This window comes from Pezoporus occidentalis, unplaced genomic scaffold, assembly GCF_034315485.1.
Source record: "Pezoporus occidentalis ecotype Australia unplaced genomic scaffold, CSIRO_AGI_Poc_V1 ctg323, whole genome shotgun sequence".
NCBI lineage: Eukaryota > Metazoa > Chordata > Aves > Psittaciformes > Psittacidae > Pezoporus > Pezoporus occidentalis.
Window position 1 is genome coordinate 103,759 of NW_026915192.1, and position 27,231 is coordinate 130,989.

At 52.5% G+C, this 27,231-nt stretch overlaps 1 protein-coding gene and 1 long non-coding RNA gene across 3 annotated transcripts in view; one reads left to right on the forward strand and one right to left on the reverse strand.

Annotated features, from left to right (window-relative positions):
* The window catches only part of LUZP1 (leucine zipper protein 1), a 34,985-nt gene extending 24,731 nt beyond the window's left edge, over positions 1–10,254 (forward strand). Inside the window, exons 2-4 of one of the 2 annotated variants that reach the window (XM_062628768.1) lie at positions 299–3,551; positions 8,217–8,381; positions 10,038–10,254. In XM_062628768.1, the coding sequence (XP_062484752.1) occupies positions 417–3,551; positions 8,217–8,381; positions 10,038–10,076 (3,339 nt within the window). In that variant the 5' untranslated portion in view covers positions 299–416 and the 3' untranslated portion in view covers positions 10,077–10,254. Of the gene's footprint in view, positions 1–298; positions 3,552–8,216; positions 8,499–10,037 lie in introns of those variants that run through there. The other variant, XM_062628767.1, reaches the window with a different exon arrangement.
* LOC134168753 (uncharacterized) lies at positions 196–10,322 on the reverse strand. The gene is made up of 2 exons (XR_009966659.1): positions 10,236–10,322; positions 196–394 (listed from the first exon to the last, which is right to left on the reverse strand). It is a non-coding gene; the product is annotated as an uncharacterized LOC134168753 (long non-coding RNA).
* Positions 10,323–27,231: the final 16,909 nt, after the last annotated feature.

The following is a 27,231-nucleotide window of genomic DNA, read 5'->3' on the forward strand; positions in this document are numbered from 1 at the left end:
CTGCCTGTTGAGCCCTGGGGTGAGGGTCTGCTCTTTGCTGTGCGCAGGCAGCGTGTGCAGGCCGGCAGTGGAGGGCACTTCCTTCCCTCAGCGGCTGGGAACAGGCTATTTTTGGAAATCCTGTATAAGCAAAGCAAACGGACTGGGGCGCTTCTCTGCAGTTTCTTTTCCCCTAATTCAGCACTCAGAAACATATTTAATTAAAAAGTTATTTATGGAAGCCGTTATAGTTAACTTATCCAGTGAGAACATTGCCATTCCGAGCTCTTACTGTGATGTTAACCGTGCTTGCTTTCAGGGTGAGACTGCCTCTGTCCAAAGAAAGGGGAACACGGCAGGAATACGCAAGGTGCTCAAGACCACGCCGTTCAGCCAGACAAAGCAAAGCCTTCACCTGAAAGGAGTAAAAAAGAAACATGGCAGAGTTCACAGGTCACAAGGAAACCTCAAATCGGCACCTGCGGTTCAGACTGCAGAGTCTCAGCCGCCGCCTCGATGAGCTGGAGGAAGCAACCAAAAACCTGCAGAAAGCAGAGGATGAGCTGCTGGACCTCCAGGACAAAGTTATCCAGGCGGAAGGCAGCAACTCCAGCATGCTGGCCGATGTTGAGGCCCTGCGGAAACGAGTGCTGAAGATTGAAGGCAAGGATGAAGAGATCAGGAAGGCTGAGGAGCTTTGCCGGTTAATGAAAGAAAAGCTTGAGGAGGAAGAGAGCCTCACCCGAGAGCTGAAGTCAGAAATCGAGCACCTGCAGAGGAGAATGGCAGAGCTGGAGAAGCTGGAGGAGGCCTTCAGCAGGAGCAAGAACGACTGCACGCAGCTGTGTCTGAGCCTCAACGAAGAGAAGAACTTGACCAAAAAGATATCGACGGAACTGGAAGTGCTCCGAGTGAAAGTGAAAGAGCTGGAGGCATCTGAGGACAGGCTGGATAAAAGCGAGCAGAGCTTGACGGGCGAGTTAGAAAAACTGAAATCCTTAGCGCTGAGCTTTATCACGGAAAGAAAACACTTCAATGAAAGGGAAAAGCAGAACGAAAAAATCATCCAGGAGCTAACGCAGAAACTAGAACAGAACAATAAGCTAAATAGGGCGGATCAAACCAGGAATGCGTCCAACTTGCTAGAAAGGTCATCAAACAACCTGCTAGACAGAAATGACTTGAGGATTGAAGATGACTTGACTTCGGCGTTGCCCTCTAAGGAGACCAGGAGGAAGGGAAGCGTGGATTACCTGAAACACGTCGAAAATGAAACCAGGAATAAGTCGGAAAACCAAAAGAATAAAAATCAGGAGGACAACAAAGTGAAAGATCTCACCCAAGAAATTGAGAAACTTAAAACTCAGATAAAACGTTTTGAATCTTTAGAAGAAGAGCTTAAAAAAATGAGAGCCAAAAATAATGACCTCCAAGACAGTTACTTGAGTGAGCAGAATAAAAACAAGCTCTTAGCGGGTCAGCTGGAGGAAATAAAACTGCAAATAAAGAAACAGAAAGATCTGGAGAATGGAGAGGTAGAAAATGAAGATACAAGCTTTGCTAGCAGGGGAAAACACGACAGACCTAAATACAGGGGTGTCATAGCTGATTTGACAGCTGCCAAGCACAAGCCAAGGGAGCTCTCGCCGCAGCAGCGCCGGGAAAGAGCAAGGAACAGAGATTTCTCTGTCAGCAATGACAGCTATGCCCACGGTGGGAAGCAGGTGCCCAGTCCAAGCTTAACAAGCAGAAAAGCAGGCAAAGCCTCTGGTGCCTCTGCCCTTTCAGACACTGCCGCCACAGACACAAAAAGACTGGAAGAGAAATCTTCAGTTTCCACTTTTTCTTCTGGTCAGAAGGAAGGCTGCGTCCCTCAGAACGAGGGGAAGAGAGCGAAAGAGCAGCCCTCTGTCCTGAGCCGATACCCTCCTGCTGCACAGGAGCAGAAGTCTTGGAAAGCACCTTCCAGAGCTGTCGGTGACCCAGGCCTGCGATCCAAAGCTGAGAGGCCACCTCAGGTGCTCCGTGGCAACGGAGCCGACGCACGGGATGAGAAGTCAAACAAAGGAGAATCGGTGGCTTCTTTGGCCGAGAAGCTGAAAACAAGTCAGGCAGAAGTCAGTGACTGCTCGGGGGACGCACAGCTCGCCAGGGGTAACCACACGTCTGCCAATGGCACAGGGTCTGCATACAAGTACCAGCTCTCCTCCCACGTGTCAGCATCTGACTCTAAAGTAGAAGCAGCGAACGCTCCTGCTGCATCGCACAGACAGCCTTCGGAGGGGAGGGCTAGAAGAGCCATCATCTCCCAGGAAAAAGAATTTGCAGACCCATCCCTTGAATGCGCGAAGCCTTCAACGCTAACAAAGTGTTCGCATCGCTCCAGGAGTCAGGAGGACATGCTGCAGATCGTCCCAGGGCTCGAGAAAGAAGACACGGAGCAGTCTTCAACTGCAGTGACGGATCGTGTAAATCCTTGTTTAAAAATGGACCCCAGAGCCACCCAGAGTAACCAAGAAAAGCTTAATTCAGATGAGGAATTGGGAAGGAGCAAAAAAACGCAGTCAGATTTTGAGACAAGAAGGAAAGTAAGTTCCAAGCAGTTCTCCAATTCCAGGGGAGTTTTTAGAGCATCGCTTTTTGAAAATGACAAAGCCACTGTCAATGATGAAGACCCCACCAAGTGTATAAAACCACCCGATGCCAGCACTGGAGGACTTAAATCTAGAAGGTCGTTCAGCCCAAGAGAAGCTCTGAGATCAAAAGCTGTCATTAAACCTGCAATTGTTGAAAAGGATATGAAGGCAGTGATGGGAGGAACCGTTTCTGAGGCTGAGTCCGAAAAGCAAAAGTCTGTTTTTAAACCAGTAACAAATAAAATGACAAGCAGCATCACAATCTTCCCTTCTGAGCCAACAGCTCCAAGAGCCAGTGCAGATGCAGCAGCAAAGGAAAGACATGTTACCACCAGCAACATCAGAGTTGCTCCAAATGAACCTTCCCCAGTAGCAAACAATCTCCCCACGCCTGTTGAGATATCGATCAGTAAAAGTGCTCTGAAATCATCTGAGGCAGACAGAACTGGAGAGGCAGTGCCGAGAAGCAAAGCAGAAACAGTGGTGTCTAGAAGCAGCATTATGATAAAGACTTCTGAGCTCAGCGAGAGGAGCACTGAGCCACCCTCAGAGACAATCAGCTGGAAGAGCCATGGCTCTTCAGATGCAGTTTCATGTGAAACAAAGCATGTCACTGTGAGGAGTTCCTGGAGAACAAGACAAGGCTTACATTCCCTGGAGCACTCTCAGCCCAAAGGGGAGACAAGTGCAGCTTCCAGTACCACAGGCAGGTGTATGTCCTCAGTGGACCTCTCGGAAATGGAAGGGAACAATGCAAGAGCAAACGTCCTGGAGCAGACCTCAGCAAGGACCAGCGCCACGGCTGATTCCTGGAGTGCCCCTGAACTGGGATCCCGAAGGACCAAAAGTAACTTAAGTGCATCTGAACTGCTAACACGCAGGAGCTGTGCAAGTGATCCTCCAGCAGCTGCTGCTTGGCACCGGAGCACACTACCTGTAAGTACCCTGAGTTGAACACTCTTGTCTGTCAGCTGATGAGGTTTTCCAAGCTGCCTGTTGGTCGCAGGGTGCCTGATTTGACATTCTCACAGCTTATTTCCTGAAGTGCTTCCATCTTCCAGCTCCGCTGTCTTCAGTGAAGTATCTCCTATGTGAAGGACCTCATTTAGACTTCTTGACATTAGATCCATCTGACTGGATCTTGTAATGCCGTATGAATAACTATCGAGTAGCATTTGGTCTTGCCAGAAAACATAGTTACATGCAGGACATGGTATGCTTTTCAGAGTGGCTTTGCATGGCACTTTCAACTTGAAGTAGTAATGAAAAGATTATGGAAAAGAGCAGATTTTAATAGAGTTGTGCCTCAGGCAGAGCTGTAGCTCTAATGGCAGCTGTAGACATGCAGCTCCTTTTGGTAAGAGCTGCATGGTTTCTCCATGTGAAACCAGACTCTGGTCTGGAAATGCTTCCCAGGCATCTCCTAAACAGATGGGTGCTGGCTGGTTACACAGGGCTGCTCCCTCCTCGGTCTGTATCAACATGCCACCTGGAAAGAAGCAAGAGGCATGGGGATGGCTGTGCTCTTTTCCTGTTCCGTTGGCTGGAACCAGTGAGGGGAGTCCCTCAAAGCAGGGCTGGCACACACACACACACAGTTGGAGCTGTACTTGCCACCGGAGGCACAGGCTCCAGCATATTTCAGCTGAGCTCGGGGGCACCAAGTGCCCCTCCAGGCCATTAAGGCCCATGCCAGCTCCTGCTGCAGCTCCTGCCTCTGCTCTTCACTTAGAGCTGCTCTAAGCAGCTGCTGCCACTGGCAGTCTTCAGGAGGAGCCCAGTGAAGCCATCTGAAAGGGCTGCTGGTAGAGGGGACAGATTCATAACCCAGTGCCTCTGGCCCTGACAAAGATGAGCTGGTGGAGATGTGAAGGAAGTTTTACATTTGCAGAACTTCTCTTCCACTTCTCTGGCAATGAGAAGCACAGAAGAATTTGCTCCATGGCTTTGTAGAGAGTCTATTGCCTGGGGTGTTACAAAGCACAGGTTGCCCTTCCAGCTACATTTGGACACAGAAGACATCATTTCTCTGGCCAGGGTCACTCGTGGTCACGGGCAGTCTGTAATTCCTTCGTGAATCCAGGCAGAGCTGACATGATTGAGGTTGTCCTTTTGCCTAACGGCAGCTTATGTGTTTGGGAAATGGGAGATCCATCCCTGAGCCTCCCTTTATCCCAGGAGCTGGAATTCCCAGCAGCCACACCACTGAGCCTCTCAGCTGAAGAGGTCATCACTTGCAGCAGAGCTCACATAGGGTCAGCCATGGAGCCTGACAGCGTGGGCTCTCACGTTTCTGTCCCATCTTCCCCCAGCAGCCCACCCAGGGCAGTGTAGCTCTGCAGTACCTGATACAGGCGGTCTGGAGGTCACTGTCCCGTCAAATGTGCCTACAGCGGCAGCTGAAGGGTACCTGGCAGGGCAGCCTGATCTCTGTGTGGTCGTCCTGGGTATCAGGGTTAGCTGGCTTCCCTGTCTGCATTGCAAGCAGTCAGGAAGGTGACTGCGTGGATAGTTCATGCAGGGCTGGTGAGTACGGAGCTGGGCATCTCTCTGTATCACCCTGACACCATAGTCACAAATGTGAACCCTTGGTCATAAATTAAGTATATTTTTAACTTGTAAATGAGGAGCAGGAGGTTACCCTGAAAGACTGCAGATACACAGATAGAGCAGATACACCAAATTTTATGTATTTGGGCAGCTCAAACTATTGCATGTGCCCTTGAAAAAAAACACCAAAGCATCGACATTGAAGGAGTATCTTCAGGGTTAGGATATGCCTCATATCACAAGCAGCTTGTTTCTGCTGGGATCTGAGTTGCAGTTAAAGATGCAGCTATTGCTCTGGCAGAAGGCTTGGCACTGATCTATGCTGACTTTGCACATTTAGCTTTCCTGTAAAGGCATCACTGTCACCTCTTCCCAGCCCCGCTCTCCAAAGTCTGAGGTTGCCTTAAGAATCCTATCTGGAAGCTGCGCTGGTTTTGCCAAAATACATCTTCCTCCCCTCCATGAAACACCATGTCTGATGCCGGGAGGTAACAGCAGCTCTTAGCAGCGCTTGGGCTATAGAAGCAGCAGCTCTTTGAAGCAATGCTTTGGGAGACCCAAAGGCAGTAGCTGCTGATGGCTGGATGCTGCAGCCTGAGGACCAGCTCCCTCTAGTGCCTGCAGCCAGGCTCGCGTAAAAGACTGGCGGAAACGCAAGACCTCAAGCTGTAAATCAGCTAAAACCCTAAAGGTAGGCTTGTCTTAAACGAGGCCATGCTCACCTGTTTGGGGTGGCTGGGTCCCATGGAAAGGTCTCCCTGACAGTATCCAGCGATGTGCTGCCTCTTGCCCCTTCTCTCCTCTGCTTTATAAAGTGCATCCATCACCATTTCACCCTTGCTGACTCCATGTGAGCATCTATTTAAGCAGCTAACCACAGTCTGTTCAGAGCAGCTTCCAAGGGCTTGTCAGTGACCAGCTGATTGTTCTTTGGGGTGCCATGAAGCACACCATGCTCCACGATGACCCGGGCCTGGGGAAGTACCTGGAGGTACTGGTCTGCAGCAGCAACACATGGAGGGTGGCCATCCTGATGACCCTGCCTCAGCTCTTTACCTATGAAACTCTTTGAGACCAGTGTATCTGGGTTGATAGTCACAAATTGAGGCTGCCTGACAGCTGAGACGGACTGACACTGTCAGGTGCCCAAGGGCGTGGAGCTCATATATGCTCAACCAGTGGCTTCACCTCTTCTCACCTGTATCAGAAATAGTGGTGCCTAGCCCTTGCTAAGCTGTCCAGGTCCATCAGTCACAGAACCCCAGACTGGTTTGGGTTGGAAGGGACCCTAAAGCTCGTCCAGCTCCAACCCCTGCCACGGGCAGGGACCCCTTCCACTGGAGCAGCTTGCTCCAAGCCCCTGTGTCCAACCTGGCCTTGAGCACTGCCAGGGATGGGGCAGCCACAGCTTCTCTGGGCACCCTGTGCCAGCGCCTCAGCACCCTCACAGGGAAGAGCTTCTGCCTAAGAGCTCATCTCAGTCTCCCCTCGGGCAGGTTAAAGCCATTCCCCTTGGCCTGTTCCTACAGGCCCTTGTCCCAAGCCCCTCTCCAGGTTTCCTGCAGCCCCTTCAGGCACTGGAGCTGCTCTCAGCTCTCCCCTTCAGGAGCCTTCTCTTCTCCAGGCTGAACCAGCCCAGCTCTCACCAAACAGATCCCTAAAGGCTGAAGCCTGCTCTCCTGCAGTCCAGGGCAGTGACCTTGCTGCACACCCTTCTTGCTGCCCTAAGACTCTCAAACTCCCCCATTTTATGGTCACTCCAGTCAAGGCTGCCCTCTAGCTTCACACTCCCCACCAGCCCGTCCATGCTGGTGAGGACAAGGTCCAGCATAGCCCTGCTTCCTGATGCTTGGAGCTCAAAGTTGTCATCAACAATTCCAGCAACCTCCTGGATCACCTGTGCACTGCTCTGGTGTCCCTCCAGCAGACACTGGGGTGGTTGAAGTCCTCTATGAGGACCAGGGCTTGTGAATGTGAGGCTGCATCTGTCTGCCATCACGATGAATGGCATTCATTAACTTACAGCTACTTACAGTTAACTTACATTAACTCACTTTTACAAGCAGCCTGGCCCGTCATGGTTACCTCTGGCCCATGGTTGGTTGGAGGTCCCTGTCCCTGTGTTGTGCCTGCTCACCGAGGTGCTGCTGCTGCTCACATCTCACTTCTGTTGTAGGGCTTGGATCACAAGAGGAGGGGTCAGGTCCAGCGTTCGCTGGATGTCATCCACAGCAGGGCCAGCTTAGGCAGCTTCTTTCTGAGAGCCCACCAAGGCCTGGTGTCCATCTCAGAGGTGCTTTTGTGCCAGGCACGGGGGGGGTGCTGCCTCTCCCTTCCCTGCTATCCCTTTTGCCACAGGGCAGGGACTGAATCTGTTCTGCCACTGCCCACATCCCCTTCTCAGGGCCGTGCTCTGCGTGGCTCAGCAGACACGATGCCACAGCACAAAGGCTTCAGGAGTGCAGTGCCCAGTTCACCAGTAATGATTTGCTCTGGTTCCCCAGCCAGCCATAAGGCAGACTGTAGGCGTCTGAATGCCAGGGTATGATCCCATAAATGTCTCTACAGACATTCTGGAAAACTTTAGTTTAAGAGTGCCATTTAGATGCTTCTAGCAGGAAAAGAGTGCAGAACACTCCCACATCGTGTCCTCCTTGACAAGAAAATGGGAGATTCAGGTTGCTGACCACCCTTCAGAGTTAATAGTTACAGGAAGCTCCTTCAGTCACTAAGCTGTGGGGTTTTCCTCTGCTAGTCCCTCATGGATACAAGCATTGAGCCCAGTGAGCCATGCAGGCTGAGCACAGGTTTGTGCACAGGGCACTCAGCTCACCAGAAGACTGCATCTAGAACTTGGGTTAAAATTACTGGGGAGTTTAAAAAGAAACAGCACAGAAGTGAGGAGATGCCAGAGCTGGGCTGGTGCCTCCAGGCCCTCCTGGCCAGAGGGACTCGAGCCAGCACCTCACCCTGATAACCCTGGAGCAGGAGCCCGGTGCTGTTCCCCTTCCAGTCCCCGAGTTCCGACCTGCTTTGTTTTCCTTCACACAGGATGAAAGCAAAGATTTTGTGCCCAGTTCCAGAAGGAAACAGTACGGCTCCTCTGAGTATCTGTCACAGGCTGACACAGCAGGGAAAAGGCCAACCACCAAGATGGAGCTGCAGGACCCTGAATCCAGCCCCCATGCACCACTGAGTCTCCAAGGGGAGGAGCAGGTATGTGAGTTGAAGGAGCATGCAGAAAAGAGAGTGACAAGGCAGGAAGCCAATATCTGAACTGACCCCCCAGGGACATAACTTAGAGAACTTGTCCAAAGTGAATGTAAAGCTTTTAGGAGAAAGCCAGTCTGAAATCAGCACTGCCCAGAGGTGGGGTGTCTCCTGCCTTGCCTCCATAGAGATGGGGTGACTCCTGCATTGCCTCCATAGAGGTGGGGTGTCTCCTGCATTGCCTCCATAGAGGTGGGGTGTCTCCTGCCTTGCCTCCATAGAGGTGGGGTGTCTCCTGCATTGCCTCCATCAATTATTCTACTCATTCCCTGTAACATTAAAAACTACTACCTTATTTTCTTTGTTCTGAACTTGTTTCAGCTAGTTTTAATGGTAAAAACAGTCTCTAGGGAATAAGAGGCACTGCTTCTAGTCATCCTCTGGCACACACTGGGCCATCAGGGAGGGGAAAAACAACCCATTTGGAGAGGCAAAATCAGAGTCCCTGCTTCAGCTGGCTGCTGTACCCCTAGGGTGCTTGGCTGCTCCTACATACCTGCTACTCTGCCTCCTGAGACACGGCTTTCTGGAGACATGAAGAAGTGGAAAATGGGCCACGTTAGAGTGACTGGGACTTATTGCCTGAAATAAGCCCCCTTCAAAAGAGACAGGGATCTAGGCCTTTCATTCCTAGGTGCACAGCCGTGCTTATGTCTGTACCAAAGACTTTCTTTGTCTCCTGGAATTCCTTATTTGCCTGTGCAGCTGCCCAGAGCAGAGTGCATCTTGCCATGTATGGATCAGCCGCAGCAGGAAATGTCTTAAGACCTCAGTCCTGTTGTCAGTGCATCTCAGCACAGGAGCTGCTGAGTCTTGCTGTGAGAGCAGCAGAACTGCAGTGAGGCAGCCCTATATACTCATACCTCTGGGTGAAGCTACACAAAACAACCCAGAGGGACGTGGTCCCAGCTGAGTTTTGCAGACTGCCACTTAGAGATAGGTAATGTTTGCAGGAGAGGGTAGTGAACTTTCACTGTCCTTGTTGGTAGCCAAGGAAACGGACACCACAGGGATGCTCTCTGTGGTCACTGAGAGCTGTTATGCAGATGCAGACTCCTGTACCTGAGGCTGTGCTGTGCTTTCTTTGTCTGCACAGACTGGGTCAACAAGAAATGAACACTGGGGTAAAGTCAGGTCCCCACAACATACACACTGTCATTTTGAGCTTCTGTCTTTGCCCAGACCTCCAAAACTGTAACAGGAGCCTGAACACCTTGCACATGAAAGATGTGCTCTGACATTAGATCAGTTCCATCTCCTCTGTGTTGTCAGGTGCATCTTACTTGTAAGAACCACGTGCTGGGTGTGACGTGGGTGCACTGTATGCTGCAGCGTTAAAAAAGCTAATAGGTCCTGCCTGGGCAGGGCAGGGCTGGGTCATTCTGCTTTGGGCTTACTGCACTGTAAGCACTGACAGAACCTGCATCTTCCAAACTGATCCTGCCACTGCCCTCCCCTGCCCCACCGCTGCGCTGGGATCCTGATGGGCTTTGGGATTGCTGCCTATGGGCTAGCACAGTGCTCTTCCCCAGAGCAAAATTGCTGCCAGAGGCAGCAGCAGGTCCTGGCCAGTCTGTGATGCTGCGGGGCTGTGTCTTACAGGGTGCTTCCCGGGCCTGCCGGACAACATCTCGGAGATGAGCTGTGTTGCCTTCCACCCAAAGAACACGCTGCACAGTGGAGCAAGAGGCAGGACAGTACCAAGCTCATGGGTGTCCCACCTGTTTGTAACCTCTGCACAGGCTTCAGCAAGCCTGAAACCCATTTTCTAATGCGATTTGCAAGGTACAGGAGCTTTACCAGTGAATTCATTTTCTTCTTTGCTGAAGAGGCAGCTGCAGAGACTTTGCTCAGGGGACTCCCACTTCTCATCTCTGTACCTGCAATCTTACATCTGCTCCATAGGAAGTCTTGACTGCACAGCCACTCTGAACGATGGTACTGCCTGGACAAGAGAGAACTTCTTAATCACTTGCATTTAGACAAGATCCCAGCGGTATCCCTGTGGCTGCAGTCCACCAGCCCATGACAGCTGTCCTGCATGGCTCCACATCCAAAAGCTTTCTGTTTCTAGGGAGAGTTTGCATTCTCCTAATACACCCTTGTTGGCTTGGGTTGTGGTCACCTCAGTACCTGTGTTCCCAGCACCCTCTGTCATAAGGCAGGAGGAAACCATTCCCCACTGGTTGCTTTACACATTAAGAGTGAAGGAGAGCAGAAAATGTTGAGAAGCAGCTTCCTCCCTACTGCTGTTGGTCTCTGCAACAAGCTTTGCATGACCTGCTCATCACAAGCTGAGATCTTGCACCAAGAAGTCAACCACTGAGTCAAACCAGCATCAATTCATGCAGCAGTGAAACTCCCTCCCGACTTGGACTGGGGTGCTTTTTTACCTGAAGCTTTATGTCTCTCGTGCTCTGCAGGCAAGAGCCCTGCTGCACTTTCTCAGCAGTTGTGCTCTAAAAGAAACACAGACAAGCAGAATGTCCTTGTTCCTTTCAAAAACAGGGTGGAGGCAGTGGGGTTGGAACCTCAGATGAGCTCCAGTAAGGCTATCTAGGCAGCCTTGGTCTGTGTACTTCTTCAGGACCACCTCATCTGCCGTGTCTGGGACTCGGGTATGGTCAGAGACTGCTTCAAATAGAGGTACGTTACCCTGCCAGTGCCCACAGGCAGATGATGATGATGATGATGATGATGATGATGATGAGGGCAGATGATGTTGCTGTTGGGGGAGACACCGACCCCACAGCTCCAGGAGATGCTCAGGTGTTGGAGCAGCATCTGCCCTGAGCCAGGTGATTGCGTCTGGCTCACACAGAGCTCTGCAGGTCCTTCCTTCACATCCCACCACCCCGCTGCAGGTTCTCCTGTCCTGCCTGTTGGGAACAGCCACCCCTCTTTGCTGAGGGACAAGGACAACGCTGCAGAAGGGAAAAGGTCCCTTGTTTGCTTTGGAGGTGCTGCAGGAATAGCTCTGCCCCAGCAGCTCCCATACGCGCCCCGCTCTCATTCCCACAGCTCGCCTTCCAGACGAGCAGCTACCACAGCAGTGACCCAGGCACATCCGTGCCACTTGTCCCCCCTGTCCCTTGGAATTATGCCTCAATTCTGAGAGGCAAATGAATTAAAAAAAAACAGCTGGTTGGAAAATATCTATGAAAGCATTTATAGAAAAAGGAAAGTGTTTCAATGCCGTGATTTTTCTTCTAATAAAGATTGTTCGGAGGAAGGGAAAAAATATTTTTAGGAAAAAAAAAAAGTTTCATTTTGCAATTTTTAGATGGTTTCCCAAATTTATATTTTTAACCCTTTAGTTTATATTTCGTGACATGTCCCAGTGTCACATTAACAAGACAAAGAGATAATGCTATCTCCTACCATTTCGTGTCATGGCAGTGCTCGTAGAGAAGGGGATAAACAGATCATCACCTGTGATGGGAAAGAATTTTCAACTCAAAATCCAAACTGAAAGTAACTGAGGTTAATTCGGATTTCTGCACCGCCTCCCCTGCCCCGTGTTTATGGGGAGGGACAGATCAGTGTGGGTCTGGCAAACTGAAACCAGAAGGGGTTGGGGTTTCTCTTTCCCCCAGCCTGTGGAACCGCAGTCTCCACCCTGAGCACCCTGCTCTGCTCAGAGGTTTCTGTAGGGCAGGATCATCCCTACCCCACAAAGACATCACTGAGATCAATGGCTTGAGCAGCATCAGCTTCCCTCAGCTCCTCATGCAGCCCTGCAAGCTTTCCCGAGAAGCAGAGCTGCAGCCTGACCAGAAGTGCTCCATCTCAGCAGTGCTCTCAGGACTGGCTCGCTGCCCTCTGCCATTCTCAAATGCCACCTTCTGACTCCTTCAGGGTAAAGAAAATATTTCCCTTCAGACTAAACGTGCTGTCTCAGGGCCTCTTCCACCCGTTGCATGGGAGAAGCTGCTGCAAACCCCTTCCAAGCCACTGCAGCAAGTGGCTCTGCTGCCTCCTGCATCACCTGCTTGCTTAACCTGGGAGGTCACATCTTGGCGTGTACCTGCCTCTTCAGACATCCCAGCAATCATTTACATTCCCAAACCTGCTGCTGAGCAGCTCTCCAGCCATACAGCACATACCCACTTAGTCACTGTGGAAGAGCCACTGCTGAAGACCTGCTTGGCACTGCAGTTCGGTCTCACAGAGCAGCAGCATCCTTCAGAAGACCTCCCCCTGCCCCGTGTCACTGCTGCCCAGGACTTCCAGCTTAGTTCTGCAAACATCTGGACAGCACATCTGTACTGCAGAGCAAGGATTGCTTTGAGCAGTGACTGCATGGCTTTTCTTCCAGTGAGGAGCCCCGTCCTGCCACAGGACAGTGATCACATCCTGTGTGTCTGCACACATCCACCAGCCCTCGCCTCCTCACGTTCATGGATCCAGCTTAGTGTGGTGCTTCCAAAGCTTTTTCCAAGGGAACTGGCTTCAGTTCCCTCCAGGAACGCTCTGCACCTCTATGACACAACATGCTGGGTGAACACAGGCTTCCCTGTGCTTCTCCACAAACCTCAGTCAGCTTTTCACCCCCACAGCTCATCCCAGCAACGCAATCCCCTGGCTAAAGTGCACCAGCAGCAAGAGCTGTTTCCTTTCCCCCTCTGTCAGCCGGGACCAGGTTTTTCCTTAGCCATGGGCTTCCCACTGCTCTCAATTGAGCCCCGCCTGCTGTCCCGCTGTGCTCTCCCCAGCTGCTGCTCACAGGTCATGTCTCCTTCTGTGGCTGCATCAGGCGTCGGGTCAGTACTTCACAGCACACACCTTGAACTCCTGCTCTAGACTCAGTCTCACCGCTTGTACATCGTGAACACAGGCGTCACTCAGTAACTACACCAGGTTGGCTTTACCACAGCCGAGATGAAATCTAAGCAAGAAAAACCCTCTTTAAAATGGAAAGGGGCCATGCCCTGTAATCTTGAGTGCAATAGGAGCTGATTGTATTATTAAACTTATAGCAATGACTTCAGGAAACACAATGTGTTTTACTCAAATTGCACACTTTTTTTGAACGGCTGTAAAATAGAGTATATGTGTAAATATTGCCATCACTGAAGAAGTATTTGTAATTTTAGCATATAAATATAACAGGCTTTTCAGTGGGCTTGATGATGCCCCGGGGCCGCGCATCAAGCTCTCGGGTAATCCCAAAGGTGTAAATGTATTTGCTGTACAGAGGAAGTGTCAGCGCTCGCTTCTCCCAAGGGAACGGAGGCTCCGGTCGGTCCCTTTTGGAGGCCATCCCGGCACGGCTGGCACCAGCCCGAGGGCTCAGCAGCTTCCTTTGCGCCCAGTAACAGCCCTGCAGCGCGGTGCTCGCAGTGCCATGCGCTCCCCCAGCCACGAGGAGAGCCCTGGGCCCGCTGCACACCGCACCTCCGGGACAGGGAGCACTGGGCAGGGGCGGCCCCCCCTTGGTGCTTCAAGAGACGCTTGGCATGAGCGATCTCCTAGCTACAGATCAAAGCAATAGTCACACTGATGGCATCTCTAATAGAGTAGACCTCATCTGCCACCCTTGCACATCGTTGGAGTGGTCAAAGCACTGCTCCAAGGCCAGCCTCCAGTGGACTGCACTGTATGTGATGAATGAAGCCATTGTTTGCAGATGCCTCTCATGGCCAAGTAACCCAAGGACCCAAAGGAGCATCTCCCTGGGCTGCCGGCATGCAGTGCAGGTTCCTGCCTTGGAGAAGCAGCACTCCAGGCTGCATGGAATGTATTTTTAAGAAAATAAATCTATTTTTTTGTATTTGCAGACATATATTTGGGCTGGGGCAGCTTAGCTAGAAGACAAATACTGCAAGAAATCCTTTCATAATCACAGACTCATCCAAGTTAAGCGAATTTTCCAGGGTTCCAGTGTTGCCTGTTTCCCTAAACAAGCTGTGTCCAATAGCTCTGTCAGCACTGTTTCCCCCTCTCACAACTCCCTGTCTCAGCTCCGCAGAGGGAAGCCAGCTCTTTCCTCCCCAGGCTGCCCATGCAGTGGATACAGATGGTGCTCACCTCCTTCCAGTTACAGTGCTCTTTGCATGCCAAATGTAAACACACACTTATCTGCATGTCTCTCCTGACTCGACCACTGTCAGCTCTACAGTATATAACCAATAAAACTCTTCTCTTTTTACACGTTTGTGATGTGGTGCTTAGAGCTCTGCCTGAATCCCTGCACAGGGGCCGGTACTCAGAGGTGCTGATGCCCACTGGGGAGGTGCTGCAGTGGCTCTGGTCTGCAGCACTGGGTTAGTGCTGAGTCTGCCCGCCTGGTGCTTAGGTTTTTGCCTGTGTCCAGGCAGGTCTCACTCATCCACTCCTGGGCTGTGCTCAAGTCATGGACAGTGCACACACGGCACATCAGGCTGAGCACAGCCGCTCTGCACTGAGATGAGCTGGATCTGGCACTGGTGAGGGCAGGTCGGAGGGTGAGTGCCCAGAGGGAAACAAGTCACCGTTTCCTCCATAGAATGGTTTAGGTTGGAAGGGACCTTAAGATCCCCCAGCTCCAACCCCTGCCACGGGCAGGGACCCCTTCCACTGGAGCAGCTTGCTCCAAGCCCCTGTGTCCAACCTGGCCTTGAACACTGCCAGGGATGGGAAGGAACTTCAGGGGATAAAGTGGTCGGGTGCTCTGCCTGCATCAGTGCGTATCTAAGAACGTGATGGGGCTGCACTCGGGGAAGTGCAGATCCGAGAAGCCTGGGCTGCATTCCTGATGTGAATATTTGCAGGGGATATTCCACTGCATTTGCAGCCTCTGTGAGGCTTTCCAGGGAATTTCTCACCACGTTGACTTGATCCCTATTAGCACCTACAAGTAATGGACAGACTCCATTACTTTGTGTAGAATCATAGAAGAGTTTGGGTTGGGAAGGACCTTGAGATCATCCAGTTCCAACCCCTGCCATGGGCAGGGACACCTCACACTAAACCAGGTCACCCAAGGCTCTGTCCAGCCTGGCCTTGAACACTGCCAGGGATGGAGCATTCACAGCTTGCTTTGGCAGCCTGCGCCAGGGCCTCACCACAATGGCACCAGCGTTGCCCTTGGTCCTTGCTTTCCCACCTAAACCCCCATCTGCCCACATAAACCAGGTCCCTAAGGGCGAATGTTCAGACCTCTACCTAAGTATTCTGCTGGCAGACAGGGCCACACACAGTGACCACAGTGACCACACACAGTGACCACACACACAGTGACCACACACAGTGACCACACACACAGTGACCACACACACAGTGACCACAGTGACCACACACAGTGACCACACACAGTGACCACACACACAGTGACCACACACACAGTGACCACACACACAGTGACCACACAGTGACCACACACACAGTGACCACACACAGTGACCACACACACAGTGACCACACACAGTGACCACACACAGTGACCACACACAGTGACCACACACACAGTGACCACACACACAGTGACCACACACAGTGACCACACACACAGTGACCACACACACAGTGACCACACACAGTGACCACACACACAGTGACCACACACAGTGACCACACACACAGTGACCACACACACAGTGACCACACACACAGTGACCACACACACAGTGACCACACACAGTGACCACACAGTGACCACACACAGTGACCACACACAGTGACCACACACACAGTGACCACACACAGTGACCACACACAGTGACCACACACACAGTGACCACACACACAGTGACCACACACAGTGACCACACAGTGACCACACACAGTGACCACACACACAGTGACCACACACACAGTGACCACACACAGTGACCACACACACAGTGACCACACACACAGTGACCACACACAGTGACCACACACAGTGACCACACACAGTGACCACACACAGTGACCACACACAGTGACCACACACACAGTGACCACACACAGTGACCACACACAGTGACCACACAGTGACCACACACACAGTGACCACACACACAGTGACCACACACAGTGACCACACACACAGTGACCACACACACAGTGACCACACACAGTGACCACACACAGTGACCACACACAGTGACCACACACACAGTGACCACACACACAGTGACCACACACACAGTGACCACACACAGTGACCACACACACAGTGACCACACACACAGTGACCACACACAGTGACCACACACACAGTGACCACACACACAGTGACCACACACAGTGACCACACACACAGTGACCACACACACAGTGACCACACACAGTGACCACACACACAGTGACCACACACACAGTGACCACACACAGTGACCACACACAGTGACCACACACACAGTGACCACACACACAGTGACCACACACACAGTGACCACACACAGTGACCACACACACAGTGACCACACACAGTGACCCCACACACAGTGACCACACACAGTAACCACACACACAGTGACCACACACACAGTGACCACACACAGTGACCACACACACAGTGACCACACACAGTGACCACACACACAGTGACCACACACACAGTGACCACACACACAGTGACCACACACACAGTGACCACACACAGTGACCACACACAGTGACCACACACACAGTGACCACACACACAGTGACCACACACACAGTGACCACACAGTGACCACACACAGTGACCACACACACAGTGACCACACACACAGTGACCACACACACAGTGACCACACACAGTGACCACACACAGTGACCACACACAGTGACCACACACAGTGACCACACACACAGTGACCACACACAGTGACCACACACACAGTGACCACACACAGTGACCACACACAGTGACCACACACACAGTGACCACACACAGTGACCACACACACAGTGACCACACACACAGTGACCACACACAGTGACCACACACAGTGACCACACACAGTGACCACACACACAGTGACCACACACAGTGACCACACACAGTGACCACACACAGTGACCACACACACAGTGACCACACACAGTGACCACACACACAGTGACCACACACACAGTGACCACACACAGTGACCACACACAGTGACCACACACAGTGACCACACACACAGTGACCACACACAGTGACCACACACAGTGACCACACACACAGTGACCACACACACAGTGACCACACACAGTGACCACACACACAGTGACCACACACAGTGACCACACACAGTGACCACACACAGTGACCACACACACAGTGACCACACACAGTGACCACACACAGTGACCACACACACAGTGACCACACACACAGTGACCACACACACAGTGACCACACACAGTGACCACACACACAGTGACCACACACAGTGACCACACACACAGTGACCACACACACAGTGACCACACACAGTGACCACACACACAGTGACCACACACACAGTGACCACACACACAGTGACCACACACAGTGACCACACACAGTGACCACACACACACCACACACACACACCACACACACAGTGACCACACACACAGTGACACACACAGTGACCACACACAGTGACCACACACAGTGACCACACACACAGTGACCACACACAGTGACCACACACACAGTGACCACACACAGTGACCACACACAGTGACCACACACACAGTGACCACACACAGTGACCACACACACAGTGACCACACACACAGTGACCACACACACAGTGACCACACACAGTGACCACACACACAGTGACCACACACAGTGACCACACACACAGTGACCACACACACAGTGACCACACACACAGTGACCACACACACAGTGACCACACACACAGTGACCCACACACAGTGACCACACACACAGTGACACACACAGTGACCACACACACAGAGACCACACACAGTGACCACACACACAGTGACCACACACAGTGACCACACACAGTGACCACACACAGTGACCACACACACAGTGACCACACACAGTGACCACACACACAGTGACACACACAGTGACACACACACAGTGACCACACACACAGTGACCACACACAGTGACCACACACACAGTGACAGTGACCACACACAGTGTCCACACACACAGTGACCACACACAGTGTCACACAGTGACACACACAGTGACCACACACAGTGACCACACACACAGTGACCACACACAGTGACCACACACAGTGACCACACACACAGTTTTGACAGTATTTGACAAGTGTGATTGTCCGCTCACACAGTGACCACACACACAGTGACCACACACAGTGACCACACACAGTGACCACACACACAGTGACCACACACAGTGACCACACACACAGTGACCACACACACAGTGAACACACACACAGTGAACACACACAGTGACCACACACAGTGACCACACACACAGTGAACACACACAGTGACCACACACACAGTGACCACACACAGTGACCACACACAGTGACCACACACACAGTGACCACACACACAGTGACCACACACAGTGACCACACACAGTGACCACACACACAGTGACCACACACAGTGACCACACACAGTGACCACACACACAGTGACCACACACACAGTGACCACACACACAGTGACCACACACAGTGACCACACACACAGTGACCACACACACAGTGACCACACACAGTGACCACACACACAGTGACCACACACAGTGACCACACACACAGTGACCACACACACAGTGACCACACAGACCAACACACAGTGACACACACACACAGTGACCACACACACAGTGACCACACCACACACACAGTGACCACACACACAGTGACCACACACAGACCACACACACAGTGACCACACCACACACACAGACCACACACACAGTGACCACACACACAGTGACCACACACACAGTGACACACACACAGTGACACACACACAGTGACCACACACACAGTGACCACACACAGTGACCACACACACAGTGACCACCACACACAGTGACCACACACACAGTGACCACACACACAGTGACACACACACACACACAGTGACCACACACACAGTGACCACACACACAGTGACCACACACAGTGACCACACACACAGTGACCACACACACAGTGACCACACACAGTGACCACACACACAGTGACCACACACACAGAGACCACACACAGAGACCACACACACAGTGACCACACACACAGTGACCACACACACAGTGACCACACACAGTGACAACACACACAGTGACCACACACACAGTGACCACACACACAGTGACCACACACAGTGACCACACAGTGACCACACACACAGTGACCACACACAGTGACCACACACACAGTGACCACACACAGTGACCACACAGTGACCACACACAGTGACCACACACACAGTGACCACACACACAGTGACCACACAGTGACCACACACACAGTGACCACACACAGTGACCACACACACAACACACACAGTGACCACACACACAGTGACCACACACAGTGACCACACACACAGTGACACACACAGTGACCACACACACAGTGACCACACACCCACACACACAGTGACCACACACACACAGTGACCACACACACAGCGACCACACACACAGTGACACACACACACAGTGACCACACACAGTGAACACACACTGAGTCACACAGTGACCACACACACAGTGACCACACACAGTGACCACACACACCACACACACAGTGACACACACACAGTGACACACACACAGTGACCACACACACAGTGACACACACACAGTGACACACACACAGTGACCACACACACAGTGACCACACACAGTGACCACACACACAGTGACCACTCACACTGACAACAAAACAAGTGACACCAGAGAAACTGACTCCTCTCAGTGTACACACACACAGTGACCACACAGTGAACACACACACAGTGACCACACACAGTGACACACCACACACAGTGACCACACACACAGTGACCACACACCACACACACAGTGACCACAGAGAGTGACCACACACACAGTGACACACACACAGTGACCACACACAGTGACCACACACACAGTGACCACACACAGTGACCACACACACAGTGACCACACACACAGTGACCACACACACACACACACAGTGACCACACACACAGTGACCACACACACAGTGACCCACACACAGTGACCACACACACAGTGACCACACACACAGTGACCACACACACAGTGACCACACACACAGTGACCACACACAGTGACAACACACACAGTGAACACACACAGTGACCACACACACACACAGTGACCACACACAGTGACCACACACACAGTGACCACACACAGTGACCACACACACAGTGACCACACACACAGTGACCACACACAGTGACCACACACACAGTGACCACACACACAGTGACCACACACAGTGACCACACACACAGTGACCACACACACAGTGACACACACACACAGTTACCACACACACAGTGACCACACACAGTTACCACACACAGTGACCACACACACAGTGACCACACACACAGTGACCACACACACAGTGACCAGACACAGTGACCACACACAGTGACAACACACACAGTGACCACACACACAGTGACCCCACACACAGTGACCACACACAGTGACACACACACAGTGACCACACACACAGTGACCACACACACAGTGACCACACACACAGTGACCACACACAGTGACAACACACACAGTGACACACACACAGTGACAACACACACAGTGACCACACACAGTGACCACACACACAGTGACCACACACACAGTGACCACACACAGTGACCACACACACAGTGACCCACACACAGTGACCACACACACAGTGACCACACACACAGTGACCACACACACAGTGACCACACACACAGTGACACACACACAGTGACACACACACAGTGACCACACACACAGTGACACACACACAGTGACCACACACAGTGACCACACACACAGTGACCACACACACAGTGACCACACACACAGACGACACACACAGTGACCACACACAGTGACCACACACACAGTGACACACACACAGTGACCACACACAGTGACACACACAGTGACACACACACAGTGACACACACACAGTGACCACACACACAGTGACACACACACAGTGACCACACACAGTGACCACACACACAGTGACCACACACACAGTGACCACACACACAGTGACCACACACACCACACACACAGTGACCACACACAGAGACCACACAGAGACCACACACAGTGACCACACACACAGTGACCACACACACAGTGACCACACACAGTGACCACACACAGTGACCACACACAGTGACCACACACACAGTGACCACACACACAGTGACCACACACACAGTGACCACACACAGTGACCACACACACAGTGACCACACACAGTGACCACACACACAGTGACCACACACACAGTGACCACACACACAGTGACCACACACAGTGACCACACACACAGTGACCACACACACAGTGACCACACACAGTGACCACACACACAGTGACCACACACACAGTGACCACACACACAGTGACCACACACACAGTGACCACACACAGTGACCACACAGTGACCACACACAGTGACCACACACACAGTGACCACACACACAGTGACCACACAGTGACCACACACACAGTGACCACACACAGTGACCACACACACAGTGACCACACACAGTGACCACACAGTGACCACACACACAGTGACCACACACACAGTGACCACACACAGTGACCACACACAGAGTGACCACACACAGTGACCACACACACAGTGACCACACACACAGTGACCACACACACAGTGACCACACACACAGTGACCACACACAGTGACCACACACAGTGACCACACACACAGTGACCACACACACAGTGACCACACACAGTGACCACACACACAGTGACCACACACACAGTGACCACACACAGTGACCACACACACAGTGACCACACACACAGTGACCACACACAGTGACCACACACACAGTGACCACACACACAGTGACCACACACAGTGACCACACACAGTGACCACACACACAGTGACCACACACACAGTGACCACACACAGTGACCACACAGTGACCACACACACAGTGACCACACACAGTGACCACACACACAGTGACCACACACACAGTGACCACACACAGTGACCACACACACAGTGACCACACACACAGTGACCACACACACAGTGACCACACACACAGTGACCACACACAGTGACCACACACACAGTGACCACACACAGTGACCACACACAGTGACCACACACAGTGACCACACACACAGTGACCACACACACAGTGACCACACACAGTGACCACACACAGTGACCACACACACAGTGACCACACACACAGTGACCACACACAGTGACCACACACAGTGACCACACACACAGTGACCACACACAGTGACCACACACACAGTGACCACACACACAGTGACCACACACAGTGACCACACACAGTGACCACACACACAGTGACCACACACAGTGACCACACACACAGTGACCACACACACAGTGACCACACACAGTGACCACACACACAGTGACCACACACACAGTGACCACACACACAGTGACCACACACACAGTGACCACACACAGTGACCACACACAGTGACCACACACAGTGACCACACACACAGTGACCACACAGTGACCACACACAGTGACCACACACACAGTGACCACACAGTGACCACACACAGTGACCACACACACAGTGACCACACACACAGTGACCACACACAGTGACCACACACACAGTGACCACACAGTGACCACACACAGTGACCACACACACAGTGACCACACAGTGACCACACACAGTGACCACACACACAGTGACCACACACACAGTGACCACACACAGTGACCACACAGTGACCACACACAGTGACCACACACACAGTGACCACACACAGTGACCACACACACAGTGACCACACACAGTGACCACACACAGTGACCACACACACAGTGACCACACACAGTGACCACACACACAGTGACCACACACACAGTGACCACACACACAGTGACCACACACAGTGACCACACAGTGACCACACACAGTGACCACACACACAGTGACCACACACAGTGACCACACACACAGTGACCACACACACAGTGACCACACACAGTGACCACACACAGTGACCACACACACAGTGACCACACACACAGTGACCACACACAGTGACCACACACAGTGACCACACACACAGTGACCACACACAGTGACCACACACACAGTGACCACACACACAGTGACCACACACACAGTGACCACACACAGTGACCACACACAGTGACCACACACAGTGACCACACACACAGTGACCACACACAGTGACCACACACACAGTGACCACACACACAGTGACCACACACAGTGACCACACACACAGTGACCACACACACAGTGACCACACACAGTGACCACACACACAGTGACCACACACACAGTGACCACACACAGTGACCACACACACAGTGACCACACACACAGTGACCACACACAGTGACCACACACAGTGACCACACACACAGTGACCACACACACAGTGACCACACACAGTGACCACACACAGTGACCACACACACAGTGACCACACACAGTGACCACACACACAGTGACCACACACACAGTGACCACACACACAGTGACCACACACAGTGACCACACACAGTGACCACACAGTGACCACACACAGTGACCACACACACAGTGACCACACACACAGTGACCACACACAGTGACCACACACAGTGACCACACACACAGTGACCACACACACAGTGACCACACACAGTGACCACACACAGTGACCACACAGTGACCACACACACAGTGACCACACACACAGTGACCACACACAGTGACCACACACAGTGACCACACACACAGTGACCACACACACAGTGACCACACACAGTGACCACACACACAGTGACCACACACACAGTGACCACACACAGTGACCACACACAGTGACCACACACACAGTGACCACACACACAGTGACCACACACAGTGACCACACACAGTGACCACACACACAGTGACCACACACACAGTGACCACACACAGTGACCACACACACAGTGACCACACACACAGTGACCACACACACAGTGACCACACACAGTGACCACACACACAGTGACCACACACACAGTGACCACACAGTGACCACACACACAGTGACCACACACACAGTGACCACACACAGTGACCACACACAGTGACCACACACACAGTGACCACAGTGACCACACACAGTGACCACACACACAGTGACCACACACACAGTGACCACACAGTGACCACACACAGTGACCACACACAGTGACCACACACACAGTGACCACACAGTGACCACACACACAGTGACCACACACAGTGACCACACACAGTGACCACACACACAGTGACCACACACAGTGACCACACACAGTGACCACACACAGTGACCACACACACAGTGACCACACACAGTGACCACACACAGTGACCACACACACAGTGACCACACACACAGTGACCACAGTGACCACACACACAGTGACCACACACAGTGACCACACACACTGACCACACACACAGTGACCACAGTGACCACACACAGTGACCACACACAGTGACCACACACAGTGACCACACACAGTGACCACACACACAGTGACCACACACACAGTGACCACACACAGTGACCACACACACAGTGACCACACACACAGTGACCACACACAGTGACCACACACAGTGACCACACACACAGTGAGCACACACTAGCTGTATCATGCAAAGTTTATTGAACAACCATGGTAAAGCCAATAAGCACACTAAAGCAAGCAGAGTAATGTGAATTAGGTAAATATAGTGCAATATATTGTAATATATTGTAATATTAGGTAAATACAAGTGCAAGGTCCTACACCTGGGTGGGAGCAATCCCAGGCACAGCTACAGGTTGGGCAGAGAAGAGATTCAGAGCAGCCCAAGGAGAAGGAGTTGGGGGTGTTGGTGGATGAGAAAATGAACAGGAGCCGGCTTCAGTGTGCGCTGGCAGCCCAGAAACCAACCGTGTCCTGGGCTGCATCCAAAGGAGCGTGACCAGCAGGTCATGGAGGTGATCCTGCCCCTCTGCTCTGCTCTTGTGAGACCTCACCTGAAGCATTGTGTGCAGTTCTGGTGTCCTCAACATAAAAAGGACATGGAACTGTTGGAACAAGTCCAGAGGAGGCCACGAGGATGCTCAGGGGCTGGAGCACCTCCTGTATGAAGGCTGAGAGAGTTGGGGCTGTTCAGCCTGGAGAAGAGAAGCTGTGTGGAGACCTCAGAGCAGCTTCCAGTGTCTGAAGGGGGCTATAGGGATGCTGGGGAGGGACTCTTCATTAGGGACTGAAGTGACAGGACAAGGGGTAACGGGTTAAAACTGAAACAGGGGAAGTTTAGATTGGATCTAAGGAGGAAATTTTTTCCTGTGAGGGTGCTGAGGCACTGGAATGGGTTGCCCAGGGAAGCTGTGAATGCTCCATCCCTGGTGGTGTTCAAGCCCAGGCTGGACAGAGCCTTGGGTGACCTGGTTTAGTGTGAGGTGTCCCTGCCCATGGCAGGAGGGTTGGAACTGGATGATCTCAAGGTCCTTTCCAACCCAAACCGTTCTGTGATTCTCTCTCTCTATATATAGCAAATAGGTACAATAAAGCAGATCAGAGCTGTAAGTCCGTAAGTGAAGTACCGCGCACAATCGGCAATGCCTCAAATCCGTGCTGCATGGAGGGAGCAGAGGTTAAGAGGCCCCAGCCCCCGCTGAGCCCGCCCCCAGGCCCGCCCTTCACCTGGGCGGCCGGGCTGCAGCCGGTGCCGGCAGCCTCGGGGCGGGCTCCTGCGCCGCCACCCGCCCCCATGGGAGCCCCCGCCACGGCCGCCCCGGGCCCGCTCCCTGCTGCTCCCCTGACCCCAGCGGTGCCCAGGGCTCCCCCGTGCGGCCAAGCCTGGAACAGCGCCGCCGCCGGGCTCCTGCCGGCGCGCCCGGGTGTCCTGGGCCGAGGACGGGGAGGCGAGCGCCGGCCCCCGCTGTGGCTCTGCCCGGAGAGGGACTCACCCCTCCGCTGGCTCCCGCCCCGCACACTCGGCCTGGTGCGCCAGGGCAGGAGCAAAGAGCTGGGCCCGTTGCACAGGGCGCCCTCCGGACCAGTGCCACCAGCACCGGTGTCCTCCCCTTTCACCCACCGAAGACTCCCTCACCGGACAGCTCTCTGCGGTGACCCAGGAACTGACTCCACAACTCGTTCAAGTTGCTTTTTATTCAGCGCTGAGACGCACGGGGATAATTCCTCAAAGTCATGCGTGCCCCAGTGTTGTTTCCCTCTACATTTATTCTCTAAAGTTATTTGTATTCATAAGGTCGCACAACATGCCTGTACATATTCATGTTTTATCCCTGCTTCGTATTATAATGACCCAGAAGGTCCTCTGCGCCTGCGCAGTGCCCCCTCTGATCATGGGCAGGGTCTCAAGATGAAGTAACTGAGTCTTCCTCCTGTGGGTAGGGGTCTTCAGGATGAAGTAACTGAGTCTTCCTCCTGTGGGTAGGGGTCTTCAAGATGAAGTAAATGAGTCTTCCTCTTCTTGCACTTTTCACCTTTCAGTCTTCACGTGTGGCCTTAGGGTTTGGTCGGTGTCCCAGCCATAAACCGCCTGCTTCTCCCCCTTCAGGGGTCTGCTTTTCCTTATCAGTGGTTAGTGCCTTTGTTCTGCTTAGTAGGCATGATAGGTA